General features: G+C 47.0%; 1 protein-coding gene across 3 annotated transcripts in view; it reads left to right on the forward strand.

Moving 5' to 3' along the window:
* IL20RB (interleukin 20 receptor subunit beta) overlaps window positions 1-20,938 on the forward strand; it is a 79,764-nt gene that overhangs the window by 18,084 nt on the left and 40,742 nt on the right. For 2 of the 3 annotated variants that reach the window (XM_068280405.1, XM_068280406.1), the window contains exons 2-3: window positions 17,105-17,228; window positions 19,442-19,632. In XM_068280405.1, the coding sequence (XP_068136506.1) occupies window positions 17,105-17,228; window positions 19,442-19,632 (315 nt within the window). Of the gene's footprint in view, window positions 1-8,483; window positions 8,627-17,104; window positions 17,229-19,441; window positions 19,633-20,938 lie in introns of those variants that run through there. The other variant, XM_068280407.1, reaches the window with a different exon arrangement.

Below are 20,938 nucleotides of genomic sequence, written 5' to 3' on the forward strand. Positions count from 1 at the left end.
GGCAGCACAGAGGGGGGAGGAGGAGGAAGAAGAGAAGTCGTGTGCAGAAGACGAGTCAGACTCAGAGGATGATGAGCAAGGTGTTTCTTTGGGGGAGGAGGAGGAGGAGGGGACAGCGGCAGGAGAACAACCTCAGCAGGCATCGCAAGGGGCTTGTGCTGCTCAACCTTCCCGTGGTATTGTTCGCGGCTGGGGGGAGGAGGTTGACTTACCTGACGTCACTGAGGAAGAGCAAGAGGAGATGGAGGGTACTGGATCCGACTTTGTGCAGATGTCGTCTTTTATGCTGTCCTGCCTGTTGAGGGACCCCCGTATAAAAAACCTCAAGGGGAATGAGCTGTACTGGGTGGCCACACTACTAGACCCTCGGTACAGGCACAAAGTGGCGGACCTGTTACCAACTCACCGGAAGGTGGAAAGGATGCAGCACATGCAGAACCAGCTGTCAACTATGCTTTACAATGCCTTTAAGGGTGATGTGACGGCACAACGCCAGCAAGGTACCACTGCCACTAATCCTCCTCCCGTGTCCACGCAGTCAAAGACAGGACGCTCCAGCGATCTCATGGTGATGTCGGACATGCGGACGTTCTTTAGTCCAACGCCTCGCCGTAGCCCTTCCGGATCCACCCTCCACCAACGCCTGGAACGGCAGGTAGCCGACTACCTGGCCTTAAGTGTGGATGTAGACACTGCTGTGAACAGCGATGAGGAACCCTTGAACTACTGGGTGCGCAGGCTTGACCTGTGGCCAGAGCTGTCCCAATTTGCCATCCAACTTCTCTCCTGCCCTGCCGCAAGCGTCCTGTCAGAAAGGACCTTCAGCGCAGCTGGAGGCATTGTCACAGAGAAGAGAAGTCGCCTAAGTCACAAAAGTGTTAAGTACCTCACCTTTATCAAAATGAATGAGGCATGGATCCCGGAGGGCTGCTGCCCGCCCCAAGACTAAGTCAGTCCCCGCACACACAGCATCTCTGCCTGCACGCCGTGTGACTGGCTGCCTGGCCTGCCCCAAGAAGACTAAGTCGCTCCCAGTCCCTCCACACAGCATGTCTGCCTGCAGGCCGCTTGACTACCTTCTCCGCCACCACCAACAGGGTCCGGGACTCCAGGCGGATTGCTGAATTTTTTAGGCCGCTGCTAGCAGCGGCCGCTGTAATAATTTTTCTGGTGTGTGTACATGACTGCCTAATTTTTCTGGCTGCACTGCGGGCAGCTGCAACAACAAAAGAAAAGGCATGTACATGCGCCCATTCCCCTTCGTGATCATTACCTTGCCGTGGTGAAGGGGCTTGCGTATCACAATGAAGCAATGACCGGCGCCTAGATGAGTGTCTCGGGGGGCACACCCACGATAATAAGGTCGTTGCCTCATTGTGGTCAGACCAAATTTGATCAGCTGGACAGTCACTGTTCTGTCATTCAGCTACATCAGCCAGGCGACCATATGGGCTGTAAAGCCACCAAAACCTGCACTCTCGCCATGGTGCGCACCAGTCCAGCACGGCCGTCACTACACAAACAGCTGTTTGCGCTGCGTTACACGGTGAGTTTGGTGTGTCAGTGTGAAGCAGTACCTTAATTACACTACCTGATTGATGTATACACATGCAAGATGTTTGAAAGCACTTTAGGCCTGTCATTTAGCATTTAATGTGATTTCTGCCCTTAAAACGCTGCTTTGCGTCAAATCCAGATTTTTCCCCGGGACTTTTGGCATGTATCCCACTCCGCCATGCCCCCCTCCAGGTGTTAGACCCCTTGAAACATCTTTTCCATCACTTTTGTGGCCAGCATAATTATTTTTTTTTTCAAAGTTCGCATCCCCATTGAAGTCTATTGCGGTTCGCGAACTTTAACGCGAACCGAACCTTCCGCGGAAGTTCGCGAACCAGGTTCGCGAACCTAAAATCGGAGGTTCGGCCCAACTCTATTGTGGTACAGAGGAAGAACTCTAGTCCGGAAATGCCAGGCTAAACAGGTCGCTTTTAGGTCTGGATTTGAATAACTCCAAGGAAGGGGCTGTCTTTACTGGGTGTGGTAGGGAGTTCCAAAGAGTAGGGGTAGCATGACAGAAAGCTCTGTCTCCAAAGGTTTTGAGGTGCTGCTGATCTGAGATTGTGAAAGGTGTGGTGCAGCTTCAGCAAATCCTTCATGTATCCAGGGCCCAAATTGTGTAGGGATTTGAATGTCAACAGCCCAATCTTGAAGAGTTTTCTCCATTTTACAGTTAGCCAGTGCAGTGAGTGAAGAATCATTGTAATGTGTTTGTTAGCAATCTGGCAGCAGCGTTGTGTACTAATTGCAGGCGGTACAGGTCCTTGTTTGGGAGGCCTGCATAGAGGGCATTGCAGTAGTGCAGCCATGATAGTGATGAAGGCGTGAACTAGGGTTAAAAAAATCCTCTGGGGGATTGAGATGTGTAATTTTTGCAGTGTTCTTCCAATGAAAGTAGGAAGATTTGACTACAGCCGAGATTTGGTTTCTGAAGCTCAATTCCCCATCGATTTACACACCAAGGCTGCGCACAAGGTCGGAGCTGTTTATGTCTGAATTCCCAATCCGGATTGGTGTTGATTTAGAATAGAGCTGTTTTGATGCCAAATTCTGGCTTTGGACAACAAGGACCTCCGTTTTGTCAGCATTCAGTTTCAACCAGTTGTCATTTACCCACGGCAGAACCACTGGAGGACTGAGCCACTGATGCCACAGTACTCCTGCAGTCTGTGTATGTGTGTAAAGGGCAAAGGGAGCTGAACTGCTCATAGGATTGCAATGATAATAATCTCTTAGCACATATTTAAAATTCCATGTGAAACTTGAGTCATTTGATCATTACCTGCTAATTCCCTAAAAGCTAACTCTAGTAACTTTACTAGAAATATTTTATCTTCCTCCTTGTCTTGTGTGATAGATGTCAGCAAGGAAGCACTGTAGCAATGTCAGCAATGAGCAGGAATTGGTGATACCTCTCAAATGGTATTAAAGGACAACTAAAATGGGGGAATATGTTGGCTGACATATTTATTTCTTAACCTCCCTGGCGGTAAGCCCGAGCTGAGCACGGGCTATGCCGCGCAGGAGGATTTTTCAGGCCCTGCTGGGCCGATTTGCACACTTTTTTTTTTGCAACACGCAGCTAGCACTTTGCTAGCTGCGTGTGCACTCTGATTGCCGCCGCTCCGCGCGGATTAGCCGCCGCCACTCGCCGCGCCACCCCCCCCCCCCGCAGACCCCGTGCGCTGCCTGGCCAATCAGTGGCAGGCAGCGCTGAGGGGTAGATCGGGACTCCCAATGACATCACGTCGTCGGTGACGTCATGCCGCCCGTCGCCATGGCGACGGGGAAAGCCCTCCAGGAAATCCCGTTCTTTGAACGGGATTTCCTGATCGGAGATCGCCGTAGGCGATCGAAGAGGGCGGGGGGATGCCGCTGCACAGCGGCTATCATGTAGCGAGCCCTGGGCTCGCTACATGATTTAAAAAAAAAAAAAAAAAAAAAAAACTACTCTGCTGCCCCCTGGCGGTTTTTAATAGACCGCCAGGGAGGTTAAACAATGCCAGTTAGAATGACCAGGCATCTTGCTGAGCTTTTATGCATCAGTACTGCCTGAATCACATACCTGAAACAAGCATGTGACAAATGCAGTCACACTTCTGATCTGCATGCTTGTTCCAGGTTTATGGCTAAAAGTATTATAGGCAAAGGACCAGCAGGACAGCCAGGCAATCTGCATTGTTTAAAAGAAAATAAAGATGGCAGCCTCCATATGTCTATCAGTTCAGTTGTCCTTTCATGACATTAGTGAGAGGGGTACTTTCCCCTTCTTAGAGGGATAGTTCCTTTTACTTCTAGTTGTGTGGTTGGAGAAAGGTGAGGTGAAATCCCCCCCACAAAAATACATACAGAAGTAAATATCTGACAGATGTTATAACCTTTCCGCACTCTAAATAAAAGCTTATTAAAAAATAATGGCCTGAGTTCTAATTAAATGAGTAGCTTTCACATAACAGTCCCGTGTGAGAGGCTAAGCAGCACTTTACATTGCCTTGCTTATTTTGTCCTGACATCCTAGAGTTAGGCCCAGTGCACACCGAGTGGTTTCAGCAGCGATTCGCCAACTGCTTCCGCTAGTGAAAACGCTTGGCTAAAGTATTTCAATGGGATGGTGCACACCAGTGGATTGAGGTCTTTAGCAAACCGCAAACGTGCCTCCTGCGGCACGTTTGCGGTTTGCAGAAGCGTTTCTGCCTCAATGTAAAGTATAGGAAAAACGCAAACCGCTCTGAAAAACACTAGATCAGAGCGGTTTTCCAGGCGTTTTTGTTACAGAAGCTGTTCAGTAACAGCTTTTACTGTAACAATATTTGCAATCTGCCACACAAAAACGCTCCCAAAAACGCTCGGCATGTTTAGGAAACGTCTCTAAACATATCTAGAATCGCTCTGAAATCTGCTCCAAAAACCGCTAGCGTTTTGAGGATCTGCTAGCGGTTTTGGTGTGCACTGGGCCTTACCCATATCTGCAGCAGCAGGTCATGTGCTCACTCAGAGCTCCAAGTGTCAGACTAAAGACATTCACGCTGATGCCATTCAGCTGCTATATACCTGAGAGCAGAAGCTAAGAGGGGGTGTAACCATGCAAGTGTGAGACCCTGATCTGTAGAGCGCGCTGCAACTGAGTTAAAAGACAGGAATAACCTCCAGTGATCCACAATGATGAACCCAACTAGAATACCCTCCAACTCCATAGATAGCAATAAAATGTAGAGATGGCCTGAACGGTTCACCCGGCGGGTAGTTCATGCGGATATCAGCTACTTGCGCCCGCGGCGGGTAGCGAATACATAGAGCGTTCAACCCAACTCCTATACCTCGTCATTGGGTTAAACTTTGACCCTCTACATCACAGTCAACAGAAACATGGCAGCCAATTAGGCTGCACTCACCCACGGACCCCCCCCCCCCCATAAAAACGCAGCAGTGTCGGCCATGTTCTCAGCCTGCTGATGCTGTAGTGAGAGGAAGGGAGAGACATTTGGAGCTAGGGAAAGCATTAGTTAGGCTGTTGTTAGCTTGCTCCTCGCTGAATTTTGTTGCTGAAAGCACCCCAAACCAGCTCTTTTGAGAGCTAATGTTCCTTTGATGTGTTTTTGTTTGTGTCACCACAGACAAGCATAGATACAGCACTGTCACAGCTGGGTCTAGTTGCTGTACTGTGCCAGGCCCAGCACACTCTGTATTACCATTGCATAGCTTTCCACTGTATTTGTGATTTAACTTACTAACTTACTACATAACTGTCTTTGTGGGTGACACTGCATAGATACAGCCCAAAGACAGTTGCCAGCCAGGCCAGCTGAGATTTGTAGTCCCACCACTGGCAGCACACTGTATTACCATACCATTGTATATCTTTCCACTGTATTTGTGATTTAACTTACTAAAGCATAGCTGTCATTGTGGGTGACACTGCATATAGATACAGCCCACAGACAGTTGTTGGTGGGCACACCCAAGATAATAAGGTAGTTGCTTCATTGTGGACAGACCAAATTCGATAAGCTGGACAGTCATTGTTTATCTGTCATTGAGCTACCTCAGGCCGACCATATGGGCTGGAAAACTACCATCGCCTGCACTCTCGCCATCATGTCACCAGCACGGCCATCACTACCCAAACAGCTGTTTGCGGTGCGTTACACAGTGAGTTTGGTCTGTCAGTGTGAAGCAGTACACTACCTACACTACCTGATCCATGTCTACACACACAAGATGTTTTCAAGTACTTTAGGCCTCCAATTTAGGAATGCAATGTGATTTCTGCCCTTTAGGGATTATAACCCTGCTCTGAGTCAAATCCGCAATTTTCCCAGGGACTTTTGACCTGTATCCCACTCTGCCATGCCCCCCTCCAGGTGTTAGACCCCTTGAAACCACTTATCCATCACTTTTGTGGCCAGAAACAGTGTTTGTAGTTTTTAAAGTTCGCCTGCCCATTGAAGTTTATTGCGGTTCGCCGGTTCGTGGACTTTTGCGGAAGTTTACGTCCGCGAAAACCCAAAATCTGAGGTTCAAGCCATCTCTAATAAAATGGTAAGAAAAGGAAAAATTATATCATAATACTTTTAAAGTATATACATTATATGGTAAAATCTGTGCAAACATTCAAACTCATCACTCATTTGCATTTTTGGAACATTTAATTTTAATTTGTGGAACATTTAATGTGGAGAAGGTCCCCTCGTTTCAACTGCTGAGGACTCTCCACTGTCTTCCATTCAGACTCAAGAGTATCACTGCAGCCAGACACTTATATTGGAGAATGAAGCCTAACATAAAGTTGGCATTTATTTATGTTGAGAGGTATTCAGAAGAGAGAAAGTCTGGGGCTGGTCATATACTAAACTTAAAGTGGACCCAAACTCTTGCACAGCACATGATGAAAAGTCTTATTCCACGTAGAGTTGCTAGACAAAACCCATTGCTGTGTCCTTCTTTGTTTGTATAGCCCAATCAGTAGCTGTAAAAGACTACAGAGAAGTTCTGCCTGGAGCACTGCAGCTCCCTAGTATTAAGTAAGCACTGAGGATTAATCCTTCCTGTGTTCCCTGAAATGTAAATCCAGGTTAAAACTTCAGGGTGTTTAGAACTTCCAAAAATTGTAATGTTTTTTTTTCCATTAAAGGATACCCGAGCTTAAATAAAACACTGTTCTTTTGCTTACCTCTGGCTTCTTCTAGCCCCCATATGCTTACATGTTACTCTTGCTGCCCTCTGCTTCTCCTCATCAGCTGTTTGGCTTACTAGAACAGCCAAGTCTCACAGTACTGTGCATATGCTGGACCGATAAAACACATCCTCTCCCATTGCCGGGAGTATTCTGCGCATGTACGACTATGAGGCTTGCCATAGCGTGCTTGCGCATAGCACTCCCAGCCATGGGAACGCAATCAAGGATGTACGTATGCACAGTACTGCGCGATTTGAATGATCTAGCTGGCAGAACAGCTGAGGAAGGAGGAGGACCGGGAGGGCAGCAAGGCACATACAAGCATACCAGGCTGGAAGAAGCCCCAGGGAAATAAAATAGCAGTCTTTTATTTAAGCTCGGGTATCCCTTAAAGGTTATCATGTGATCGCTAAGCTATTATGGGAGAAAAGCGCTTAACAAATGCTATTGTATTAGAGCAGAGAGGAAATTCTGATTTTAGATCCACTTTAATAAACCATTTGCTTATGCAACTTAATTGATCTGTATTTTGCATGTACTAAATGTAAGCATGCTGAATCTGCACATGACCCCATAAAAAAACTTTTTTTTATAACAGCTATCATTGTGATTCATAAAGTAAAAAAAAATAATAGCTATGTTTTAGTGATTTGTTCCATCCCAGGATTGCCACACAGGTGCTTGGATGAGATAAGTTTGCACAATATCAATGACAGGTACTATGTTGTAACATATTTATAACATGTTTGTAACATGTCACACCAGATGTTGTGTAACATCCTGTACCATGAATTTGTTATTGTGTTCTCGATACTAATGTTTCCCTCACCTTATTACCAGTTGCAGGACAGCATGACTCAGCTAACTCAACTTCCTAATACCAGGATCTTCATTCATATTTTTTTAAATTCCCCAAACAGGCAACAGTGAATAAAAACCACTACAAGGGAAAACTATTCTGTGTGTGAACCGTGCGAAAGGGGCTAAAGCCTGTCTTTGTTTTTCGTTGCTGTCCATGTCCCCCAATTCAAGTGTGAGCACAGAGTGTTATCTTATTAATCGAGACTGACATACACTGAATCAGGTTATTTTACTGGATGTATAAAATAAAACAACTATGCCAATATTCATTACACTACTGCTACACTTGGATTATACATCTCACTTCTTCTGCACATGCATTATACAACTCCTACAACTGCACCCTTTCCCCCATCCCCCTCCCTTAACACACACACACACACACACACACACACACACACACACACACACACACACACACACACACACACACACACACACACACACACACACACACACACACACACACACACACACACACACACACACACACACACATCCCTACCACTCCTGGTGCCCCATATGCATTGCATATATCTCTACTCCTTCTCCTGTAGCATACACCCCTAGGCCCCACCCACAATATACATCTCTGGCTGTACCCAAGCAAAACATCTCACCTTAAAGGGGCACTATGGTGAAAAATTGTAAAAATTTTAAATATGTGCAACCATATAAAAATAAGAAGTACATTTTTTTCAGAGTAAAATGAGCCATAAATTACTTTTCTCCTATGTTGCTGTCACTTACAGTAGGTAGTAGAAATCTGACAGAAGTGACAGGTTTTGGACTAGTCCATCTCTTCATAGGTGATTCTTAGCAAGGCCTTTATTCTTTATAAAGATTCCCTAAAAAGGATTTAATAAATGATGCTGGCCAGCTTCCCTGCTCACTACACAGTTTTTTGGCAGTTGGACAGAGCAACTGCCATTCACTAAGTGCTTTTGAAAATAAATAAATCCCTGAGAATCCCCTATGAAGAGATGGACTAGTCCAAAACCTGTCGCTTCTGTCAGATTTCTACTACCTCCTGTAAGTGACAGCAACATAGGAGAAAAGTAATTTATGACTCATTTTACTCTGGAAAAAAATGTACTTGTTATTTGTTTATGCTTGCACAAATTTTACATGTTACAATTTTTCACCATAGTGCCCCTTTAACACTTTATGCCACCCAAACCCTCTAGGCATACACAGCTCACCAGTCTACACATTCCCACGTTCTTGGTTCATTCCAGAACCTCCACAGTTGGTTCCGTCCTCCCCCTCTTCCCCATAATGAGTGTTTAAAAATGCCAAATACAGGAAGCTAAGTCAGGGGGCAGGAGATCTGCTGGATGATACCATCATCCTGATTTGTCCTTCTTGTCAGCCAATCAGGGGTTGTGCCACTCCAGGTTCACAGCCAAAATGGAGGCCATTGAACATTGAAGAATGCCTAATGCCCACTGTGTGATTTGAAATTGTGTTTGTCAATACTCAGTGGGTAGAGTGTAGAAGAGACAGTAAGGGTTGCCTGAATGGAACACTAGCTGATGGCCCTTCAGACACCATAGCATCTGCAAGTCTTCACTGATCTTTTACATCCTGGGCAGCTTAAAAGTAACATTAAATGTAGCAGGTCAGAAAAAGACAGGATATTGTGTACCACGTGAAGTGTAGCCACTGACATTTCCAAACATCCTGATAACCACATACCCCATATATGGTCTGTCTTTCTCTTCACATACCCTTCTCTTATCTATCCCATCTGCCAGGTGATCTCTTTTGCTCCAAGTAATATCTTCAGGATCCTTTCCTACCCAGACACCCCATCTATCCTTCCCACCATGTTATCAACTCTCCTGCTTCTCACCTACCCACATGTTACGTATCTCAAACCTCACTACCTACACTTCACTTATCCCCCTACCCCCATTTGACCACTCTTGACCCTCACCCACTCACCTGTCATTCATGCTTCCACATCCCTTGTCTCTCTTTTCAAGCCCCTTTGTCTCTCTTTTCCAGCCACTCTTCCCCATGCAATTATCTTGCCAAACGTTTATGCCATTTGTTCTCACCCAACTACCCCACAATTGATCTAACCACACCTCACCTAGCTGCCCAACATCTATCCTTCTAGCTCCCCGGCATCTCTTTTGACAGTGACTCCGACCAAAGTGCTTCCACATTCTTTGCCAATTCTCGTATGTTCCAATCCTCAGTGAGTGTCAACCCTACCTGTCCCCAGTGTCTGATCTGTGCTGTGCCCAATGGGGACATACTTTTTTCAATTCCAGTATTAATTTCCTGGATCACTTAAAATGAATATTTGCCCTTTGTCTTATGCTATACCTAGAAGGTGCCACCTGGTGGAGGGTCTCTCTCATGATGCACTTATATGCTTTTAATCAGTTCTTTACTAGAATACACTACCATTGAATGTGTTTTAAAATATTTGTACACAGGGCCGGCCCTAGACTATTTGCCGCCTGAGGCAAAAAAAAAATTTCCGCCGCCCCCCCCCCCCCGGTGGGGGGCGCGCTCTGGGGGGCCGCCGAGCTGGAGGGGTAGCTGGCAGGACGGGGGTATTGGGCCTAGCGGCGCCCCCCCTCACTCGCCTGGGTCCCCCGAACTGCGCTACCCTCCAGCCTTAAATACAAGCAGCCGCTATGTGTAAGAGGCACGGGCGGGTAGGACTCACCTCTTCCTCGTTCCAAGCGTGCGCTCCACTGAAGTCACTTCCTGCAGCGTTGCAGGAAGTGACGTCAGTGGAGCGCACGCTTGGAACGAGGAAGAGGTGAGTCCTACCCGCCCGTGCCTCTTACACATAGCGGCTGCTTGTATTTAAGGCTGGAGGGGAGCGGAGCACGGGGGACCCAGGCGAGGGAGGGGGGGGGTCCGACCCCCCTCCCCGCCGCTAGGCCCAATACCCCCGTCCTGCCAGCTACCCCTCCAGCTCGGCGGCCGGCTCTCCGCACCCACTGACGGGCGGGTGCCGCCCTTGGAATTTTGCCGCCTGAGGCAAAAGTTTCACCCCGCCTCATGAGCGGGCCGGCCCTGTTTGTACATGTTTTATTGCACAGATATTAACGGAATTTGATTTTAGTAAGGAGGTCACCTGCAAGGAACTGTTATGGCAGGCACTTTATATTTCCAAAGACTACATCCTTTGTAATAAAACCCTAACTGTCCCTGCGTCATCCTCCTGTCCCTGCGTCATCCTCCTGTCCCTGCGTCATCCTCCTGTCCCTGCGTCATCCTCCTGTCCCTGCGTTATCCTCCTGTCCCTGCGTCATCCTCCTGTCCCTGCGTCATCCTCCTGTCCCTGCGTCATCCTCCTGTCCCTGCGTCATCCTCCTGTCCCTGCGTCATCCTCCTGTCCCTGCGTCCCCTGTGTTTTGGCTACTGCGCATGTGTAGCCGTTGGGACAGGAAGAGGATGCCGGCTGATGGGTGCGTGCGCTCATGCATCACGGGTGCGCGCTGACATGCAGCAGTGAGAGAGAACTAGAGCCCGTTTTTAAACGTGCTTAGGTCTACTAGTTAAGATATAAAATGTTGCTGATAAATGCATTCAGAATGTGTCATCTGCCTGCTCTGGTATCACACATTTCTATGTCATTTCTGGCAAAACCAGTTTTTCAAGTAGTGGAATATGAAAAAAACAAAACAAATGGCAAAACCTCCATTTATTATTGCACCTTTAAAAAAGTATAAGTCCATTAAAGTATCCAGAAGATGTTTCAGCTAACATATGGCACACTGTACAGCTCCTATTAGGAGGTGCGAGAGGCAGAGTGGTCACCCCCTCCTTGCTTGTACACTGTGCCATATGTAAAGTGATATTTCTGAAGGATTCTTTTATGATTATAATTTTTTTTAAGATGCAACAATAAATGGAGGTTTTAGATGTATGAAGCTCCTGCTCCATCTTCTCTAGTATGGAACTAATTGGTTGTTTTTACTGGATCTAGAGGTTGCACCATTTGAAGTTTCTACAAGTTTTCTGTCACCCTCCTATATCCATTGTAGAATTGAAGTAGTGTGTGCTCTCTCGATTTACAGGTAATAATCTATGTAACAGGCCAAGGTCAAATCAGTAAAGCAGATCATGGATAGTGAGACAAGCTGGGTCGAAAGCAGGTCAATGATTAAGGAACAGGGCAGTTAACGCAAAGCACAAGGTCATGTGTGGTCATCTAAGCTGACAGAGCTATTGGCACAGAGTGCATTGTACTGATCACATGCAGAGTCGTACATATCACTGCACATGCATGTGCACGCTCCCAACCAAGGGCATTAAAACATGGCTAGTGGCAGGGCTGTGGAGTTGGTACAAAAATCATCCGACTCCTCAGTTTATGAAATCACTAACTCCAACTCCAGGTACTCAAAATGGCTCTGATTACTCGACTCCGACTCCTTAGTTTAATACTTACCAGAGCTGTGGATTTGGTATAAAAAAATCTTCTGACTCCGACTCCTCAGTTTATGAAACCACCAACTCCAACTCCACAGCCCTGGCTAGTGGTACATATGTGCAAGGGAAGAAACAGACATCCAGGCAGATTTTTTTAGACAGGTGGGCATAACAGTCAGGTTACAACATGTCTTCCCAGTCTGAGTTTGAGTGTAAAGCTGGCCATACACTAGGCCGATTCCCCGCTGATCGACAGCAGATTCGATCACTGGGATCGAATCTGCTGTCACATCGTTCACGCTACGCGCTAAATTTTGATCTATTTCGTCCCAAAATAGATCGATCCTATCGATCGCACCGTGCGGGAAATTACCGTCGATCGCCCGCGGGTAGGGAGCGCGTCACTAGCGGCGTTCGAGTGCCCGACGACCGACACAATACAGCTGCAATACATTACCTGCTCCTTCAGCGCGACTCTCCAGGTCTCCGCTGTCTTCTCCACTCTGGTCTGGTCTCCGTATCCGGCAGGCCTAACTTCTTCCTGTCCCGGCAGGAAGTTTAAACAGTAGAGGGCGCTCTACTGTTTAAACTTCCCCCAGACAGGAAGAAGTGAAGCATGCCGGACCCGGAGACCAGACCAGAGAGGAGAAGAAGACAGCGGAGACCTAGGGAGTCGTGCCGGCGGAGCAGGTAATGTATGCAGGGGGGGGGGGGGAACGGCGGCAACACCACCACCACAGGTTGAGAACGGTTTCAGGCTGAAATCGGTTCACAATCTGTTTGTAGTAAGGAAGCCATACGATCCCTCTCTGATCAGATTCGATTAGAGAGGGATTTATCTGTTGGTCGAATCTGATGGCAAATCGACCAGTGTATGGCTACCTTAAAGAACTTACGAGGCCAAATTATAAAAAAAAAAGTGGAAAAAGTGAAGTACCTACATCTCTTTAAAAGACACGGAGGACGCCATCTGTGCCCTCCGTGTCATTCTGCCGGGTCCCCGCCGCTCAATAGACCCCCCCGGCCTGTCACGACCGCAGGGCCCGGGTCGTAGGGCTGAGCTCTCGGATTCCGAATATCGAGTTTGCCATCGGAATTTGGCAGTTCCGAGTAAGCACTCGAAACTCGAAAATTCTGCAATTCCGAGTACCAAATTCGTGTTTACATTGAAGTCAATTGTGCTAAATTCCGTGGTGAATTGTGAAGCCCCCTTACATGCTATCATCACCAAATTTGGCATGTATATTAAGTAGATGAGTAGGAACATGGTAAAAAATTTTTTTGTGAAAAGAGCTTATAGTTTTTGAAATAAACGATTTTAAAGTTTCATAGGAAAAATGATTTTTAAACTGTGTAAAATGACACTGCTGCAGAGCAGGTTACTGCATTCCGAGTTCTGTATACATATTGTATACATTTCATGAAAACAGACATCGTGGGGTCCCCCTCCCAAGCCTCCTTAACCCCTTGTCCCCCATGCAGGCTGGGATAGCCAGAATGCGGAGCCCCGGCCACATGGGGCTTCGCACCCTGAGCTATACCAGCCCGCATGGTCCATGGTATGGGGGGGCTCTGGAGGAGAGGGGCGGCCAACCTCCCCCTCTCCCCTAGAGCCCTTGTCCAATCCATGGACAAGGGGCTCTTCCCCACCTCCGGTGCCCCAGGAGGAGGTGGGGGCCGCCGACGTCCTGGGGGGTTCATGGTGCCATCCGGGGTTCCCCTTTAACAAGCGGACCCCGGAAGCCGCCCCCTCCCCAGGAGAAATGAGTATAGGGGTACACGGTACCCCTTACCCATTTCAGCAGAGTTACAAAAAGAAATAAAAACACAACAACGAAAAAAGTCCTTTATTGTTCTAAATTAACCAGGGATACTTACCTTGCGATAATCTCACGCCAGTAACCTCAGGAGTGGTCCCACGCCAGTATCCTCTTAGGACATCTCACCACCCTCCCACACTGACTAACTCCCACCACGGAATGGTCACAGTCAGCCTCTGCATCTGTATAGCAGAGGCTGAGAACACGAAAATTTTGCCTTTAAAACAAGAAATTTCGGCAAACAGTGATGCAATCAAAATGGCCACTGGGAAATCCCCGATCGCTGGAGGCCACACTAGAGTGGCGAAACCAGTGATTTTTCACATAGATGGTGGGTCCAGGTGACCAGAGCAGGAGGTGCCCTAATCCCCTGGACCCACCCATTCATGTGAAATAACGCGTATTCTGACACTCTGAGGTGGCCTCCGGGGAGCGGGGATTCCCCAGCAGCCATTTTGTTTATGACACTGTTTGCCGAAAATTCTTGTTTTAGCAAACAATTTTCGTGTTTCTAGTTTGCAATACAGATTGCAGAGGCTGTCTACAGCCATTCATCCCCAGGAGTTCTGCAGGATCGGCAGGTGCGCGCGACCTCCTAAGAGAATAGAGGGGGGCACAGCGCAGGAAGGTGGGAAAGTGGGCACAGAGTGGCGGGGAGGGGGGAAGCCTCCCCTCCCTCACCTAGGGCCCCCCTTGCGCACTCCCCCCCACCTCCAGAATTTCAGCCAGCCAGCGGAACGGCTTACCGAGAGCGATAGCTCTGTGTGCCGCTGGTCTGGTATTCTGCACTGACACTGTCCAATCACGCTCTCGCAGTACTTCCTGTGAGAGCGTAATTGGACAATGCAATGCAGGAGACCAGACCAGCAGCGGCACACAGAGCTCTTCTCTCGGTAAGTGATTCCCGCTCGCTGCCACTGCTGGCTGCAATTTTGGAGGGGGAGCACGGAAGGTTGACCCTAGGTGAGGGAGGGGGGAAGGCTTCCACTCCTCCCCACCACTCTGTGCCCACTGCCCCCCCTTCCAGCATGGGGGCCCCCACTAACTGGTGACCTGCCTACCTAAACTGGGGACACAACTATAGACCTGGGTATATCTATACTGGGGACACCTATATACCTGCCTACCTAAACTTGGAAACTTGGCAGCGAGCGGGAATCACTTACCGAGAGAAGAGCTCTGTGTGCCGCTGCTGGTCTGGTCTCCTGCATTGCATTGTCCAATTACGCTCTCACAGGAAGTACTGCGAGAGCGTGATTGGACAGTGTCAGTGCAGAATACCAGACCAGCGGCACACAGAGCTATCGCTCTCGGTAAGCTGTTCCGCTGGCTGGCTGGAATTCTGGAGATGGGGGGAGTGCGCAAGGGGGGGCCCTAGGTGAGGGAGGGGAGGCTTCCCCCCCTCCCCGCCGCTCTGTGCCCACTTTCCCACCTTCCTGCGCTGTGCCCCCCTCTATCCTCTTAGGAGATCCCGCGCACCTGCCGATCCTGCAGAACTCCTGGGGATGAATGGCTGTAGACAGCCTCTGCAATCTGTATTGCATAAGCTAGAAACACGAAAATTGTTTGCTAAAACAAGAATTTTCGGCAAACAGTGTCATAAACAAAATGGCTGCTGGGGAATCCTCGTTCCCCGGAGGCCACCTCAGAGTGTCAGAATACGCGTTATTTCACATGAATGGGTGGGTCCAGGGGATTAGGGCACCTCCTGCTCTGGTCACCTGGACCCACCATCTATGTGAAAAATCACTGGTTTCGCCACTCTAGTGTGGCCTCCAGCGATCGGGGATTTCCCAGTGGCCATTTTGATTGCATCACTGTTTGCCGAAATTTCTTGTTTTAAAGGCAAAATTTTCGTGTTCTCAGCCTCTGCTATACAGATGCAGAGGCTGACTGTGACCATTCAGTGGTGGGAGTTCGTCAGTGTGGGAGGGAGGTGGGATGTCATAAGAGGATACTGGCGTGGGACCACTCCTGAGGTTACTGGCGTGAGATTATTGCAAGGTAAGTATCCCTGGTTAATTTAGAACAATAAAGGACTTTTTTCGTTGTCGTGTTTTTATTTCTTTTTTTAACTCTGCTGAAATGGGTAAGGGGTACCGTGTACCCCTATACTCATTTCTCCTGGGGAGGGGGCGGCTTCTGGGGTCCGCTTGTTAAAGGGGAACCCGGGATGGCACCATGAACCCCCCAGGACGTCGGCGGCCCCCACCTCCTCCTGGGCCACCGGAGGTGGGGAAGAGCCCCTTGTCCATGGATTGGACAAGGGCTCTGGGGGAGAGGGGGAGGTTGGCCGCCCCTCTCCTCCAGAGCCCCCCCATACCATGGACCATGCGGGCTGATATAGCTCAGGGTGCGAAGCCCCACGTGGCCGGGACTCCGCATTCTGGCTATCCCAGCCTGCATGGGGGACAAGGGGTTAAGGAGGCTTGGGAGGGGGGACCCCACGCTGTCTGTTTTCATGAAATGTATACAATATGTATACAGAACTCGGAATGCAGTAACCTGCTCTGCAGCAGTGTCATTTTACACAGTTTAAAAAACATTTTTCTTATGAAACTTTGAAATCGATTTACTCAAAAACTATAAGCTCTTTTCACAAATTTTTTTTTTACCATGTTCCTACTCATCTGCTTAACATACATGCCAAATTTGGTGATGATAGCATGTACGGGGGCTTTACAATTAACCGCAGAAGTTAACACTATTTAATTCAATAGAAATGCACTCGGAACACGAAAATTCGGAACATGAAACTCGGTTTTCGCATGCGGTACACGAAATTTCGACGAAATCGGAATTCAGCTGTTCCGATCAGCCCTACCGGGTCGGGCTCTCCTGCCTCTGCCGATATGGCCGCCGGAGCTGGCCGCGGCTGCGCAGTCCGCACCTGCCGCGTGTGCGGCTGCGCAGCTCTAGGGCCAACCCCCGATCCATGGTACTGTAGCGTGGATCGGGGGGTTGGCCCTAGAGCTGCGCAGCCGCACACGCGGCAGGTGCGAACTGCGCAGCCGCGGCCAGCTCCGGCGGCTATATTGGCAGAGGCAGCAGAGCCCGACCCAGGCCCTGCGGTCGTGACAGGCCGGGGGGTCTATTGAGCGGCGAGGACCCGGCGGAATGACACGGAGGGCGCGGATGGCGTCCTCCGTGTCTTTTAAAGAGATGCAGGTACTTCACTTTTTTAACTTTTTTTTTTTTAATAATTTGGCCTCGTAAGTCCTTTAAGTGTGCTTAACTATGAGAAAGCTTAATGATGTGTTCATCCTCTATTTCTTGTACTTTCTAGAACAAGCTAGGCTTCCACCTCCAGAAAATGTTTCTATGAGTTCCATGAACCTGATTCATATCCTGCATTGGAATCCAGTACCAGAACACTGGGGAAATGTTAACTACTCTGTTCAGATACAAAGGTAAAGATTTATATTTTACTGGCAGAATGATAATCTTCAAAGCAAGCCTGAAGTGCAATTAAACTTGCAGAACTAATCCTTTATTTCCTTGCATCCCATATTCTTATCTTGACTTAAAGGTCAACCGAGGTGACATGATGAGACAGACATATGTATGCACAGTGCCAAGCACACAAATAACTAGGCTGTGTTCCTTTTTTCTTTCTCTGCCTGAAAGAGTTAAACATCAGGTATGCAAGTGACAGTTTCTTTCCGGGTCGGGACCAGGTCAGACTATATAATAACCCTCACTGATAAGTAATTACAGCCATAAAATACTTTCCTGTCAGTAAATGGCTTCCTGGAGCAGGAAAGAGAAAAAAGAGTCATTAATTCATAGATTTGAGCTCTGGCATACTTCAAAGAAGGTGTCATTGAGCAGAGACAATGAAACAGTAAAAACTTAAAAAACAGATTTAAATATAAAATAAAACTGTGGGATATCTATAAAAGTCATTTTTAGGAGAAGGAGGATAGATACCATTGTTTTTCTCATCAGTTTATTTTCACCTCGGATGTAGGGATGAAAATCTAGGTTTGAAGTTTAAACCAGACTTAGCCTCACATTGGCATGAGTGCTGTATATTCAGCTCTCACACAGAGAAGTAGTGGCCTATTGAACCTTTTAGTCACTGACTTCAGTCAGAAGAACACCCGATCTGCATGCTTGTCAAGGGGCTGTGTCTGAAAGTATTAGAGACAGAGGAACAGCAGGAAAGTCAGGCAACTGGCATTATTTTAACGGAAAAATACATATCCTTTTCAGTTTAGGTTCCCTTTAAATGCAAATTTTAAATAATGCACATTGCCTAATACTTTAAGCCATAGATCCCGAAACAAGCATATGCAGATCAGATGTCTATGACAAATCTGACTGGATTAGCTGCTTGTTTCAAGTGTGTGATTTAGGGCTGGTGCACACCAGAGCGGTTCTGGAGCGTTTTTAAAAACGCTAGCTGTTTGAAAACTGCTTGGGTAATGTATTTCAATGGGCTGGTGCACAGCAGAGCAGTTCGTTTTTTCCACAAACGCAAACTTGGGGGCTGCAGCATTTTTAGATTTTTGAGGCATTTCTGCCTCAATGTTAAAGTATAGGAAAGTGGAAAACCACTCTGAAAAAAGCTAGATCAGAGCGGTTTTCCAGGCGTTTTGTTACAGAAGCTGTTCAGTAACAGCTTTTACTGTAACAATATATGAAATCTGCTACACAAAAACGCTCCAAAAAACACTAGGCATGTTTAGAAAATCTCTCTAAACATGCCTAGAGTCGCTCTGAAAATCTGTTTCACAAACCTCTAGCGTTTTGCGGATCTGCTAGAGGTATTTGGTGTGCACTGGGCCTCTGACCTTACTGACTAGAAAGATCAGCAGCACTGGCAGAAACAACACCTGGTCTCCCAGAGTGCACTGGAGAAAAAGGCTGCATAACTAAATAGCCTACACTACAGAGCAGGGTTACGTATCAATATTTAGGTACAGGAAAAAGTGTCAGACATGAATAGCGACTGAACACCAAAATGGGTGCAGGAAATGTTTCTGATGCTCAAACCAGGACAGTTAACATAAAATTGGGTGTCCTGAATAATGTAGTGCATTCTAACATACAGTATGTCGTTGCAGTGCTTCTTTATTAAAGGTGATGAAAGTAATAATCAAGTTAATCAGGAACAACTTTTTATGAGTTATTTTAAAGGACATCTGAAGTCAAAAAATGTATTTAAGATTTAATGCAAACCTATGTAGAGGGAAGGCTCTGGATACCATAGAGTCGCCCCGTCATTATCGCGCCGTTCCCAGTAAAAGCTATTCAACCTGTTACACTGGACTTGTGCATCTACAGTACGGAATGTGATTATTTTCAGAAGTACTCCGAGTTGCACGAGCAGTAAGGAAAAAAATAGAAGTATTGATAGCTTCCACCGAGACGTCGCGGGAACAATGGGATGGAGAAAAACCAGTAAGGCTTTATGGTATCCAAAGTCTTTCCTCTACACAGGTATGTATAAAAACTGCATTTTATTTTTAGCTTCAGATTTGGTTTGAGTTGTGAGAAGTAACGAGAGTACATGGGGTATGTTTTATCTCGTATTTCTTGCTGACATCAGAGCCATTGATTGCATGTGTTTATTGTAAAATTTGTTTGATTTGTAAATCTACTGTCTCTATTTTTCCAGGGTGTCTGAGCAGAAGTTCCAGGATGGGGCCTGGATGGAGGTAGAGCATTGCCAGTCTGTCTCTGAGTACTACTGTAATGTCACTGATGATGTGATCAATAACACCTTGTTTGCATTTCGCGTTCGGTCAGAGCAGGAGGACAGTGTGTCTGACTGGGAAGAAATGCAGACACTCTTCAATAGAGTAACTTGTGAGTGTGTCTTCTACTAACTAAACTATTTACATTTGTTTTATATTTTTAGGACTGAACTCCAGGCACCATAATAGTCACGTTAGTGTGTAATGTTGCATCATTATTACAGCAAATAAACCCCATCAATAAAAAAAAAAAAAAAACAAGGTGCCAAATTGCAATTTAAGACATTGGGTGATTCTGTACAAAAATACAAGTTGCACTAGAGAGGTGAATGCAGTTGCTGGTGGATGAAGAAAAAACCCCAATCTGCTAAATAGATAAAGGGAACCCAAAGTGCGAGGGATATGGAGGCTGCCATATTTATTTCCTTGTAAACAATACCAGTTGCCTGGCAGACCTGTTGATCTTCTGGCATAAGTCGTGTCTAAGTCAACACTCTGGAACAAGCATATAGCTTATGGCTATTCCAGTAAAACTTGAGTCTGCTGAGTCAGAGTACCTGATCTGCTGTATGCTTGTTCAGGGTCTATGGCTTAAAGTATTAGAGATAAAGGTTCAGGAGAACCATATCCCTCCTACCTTGGGTTCCCTTTAAAATCTTTTTAGCTTTTAACATCTCACTCCAATGGGGAACTACTAGTAGGGTCAAACTTTAAACCTTTATTTAACAATGATATTTCTGCATCACTTAATTCTCTCTAACTTAAAGTAAAGTTAAAGCAAACAACAACAACAAAAAGTTAGATAGTAACCTGTGGAAAGGGAAGGCCCTGGATAGCAATCCGGGTCCCCTCTTTGTCCCCTTGTTCCAGCGCCGTACCCCGTTAAAGTTCAGTGAGCAGCTTGGTTTAATGCCTTTTCACCCCTCATGAAGTAGTTTTCGGAAGCACTTACACCCCTGAGTTTTTACGAAGCCAAGCTAGTCCATACTGCACATTGGTGAGCCCGGGCTCACTCATGCGCAGTACAGCTGTGCAGTCTTCAAAAACATTCAGGCCACGGGTACCACTAAAGGCTGTCTGAGGAGGGACAACGAGGTTTTCAATTGCTATTTTTTTAAGTTAGTAACATCAAGATTCTTTTAACAATTAAGTAGTCCATCCGCTCCCTTCTACTTACTGTAACTACCCCCTTTAGGTGTGTGCAGCAGTTTGCCAGATACATCTCCGATGCTCACCAGCATCATTTACTTGTTTAGTAGAAGCATGTGATCAGTCTGTGGGCTGTTGATTGTCGACTGAAGTTCTCTGCCACACACATAAATTACCCTAATGTATAGAAAGCCCTGGAAAAAGCATCTTTAAATGTGCCCATGTGGCTCCCCATTGCTCCCTTAAAGGGCTAATGGGAATCCGCCCTA

Source organism: Hyperolius riggenbachi, chromosome 4 (genome assembly GCF_040937935.1).
Source record: "Hyperolius riggenbachi isolate aHypRig1 chromosome 4, aHypRig1.pri, whole genome shotgun sequence".
Lineage (NCBI taxonomy): Eukaryota > Metazoa > Chordata > Amphibia > Anura > Hyperoliidae > Hyperolius > Hyperolius riggenbachi.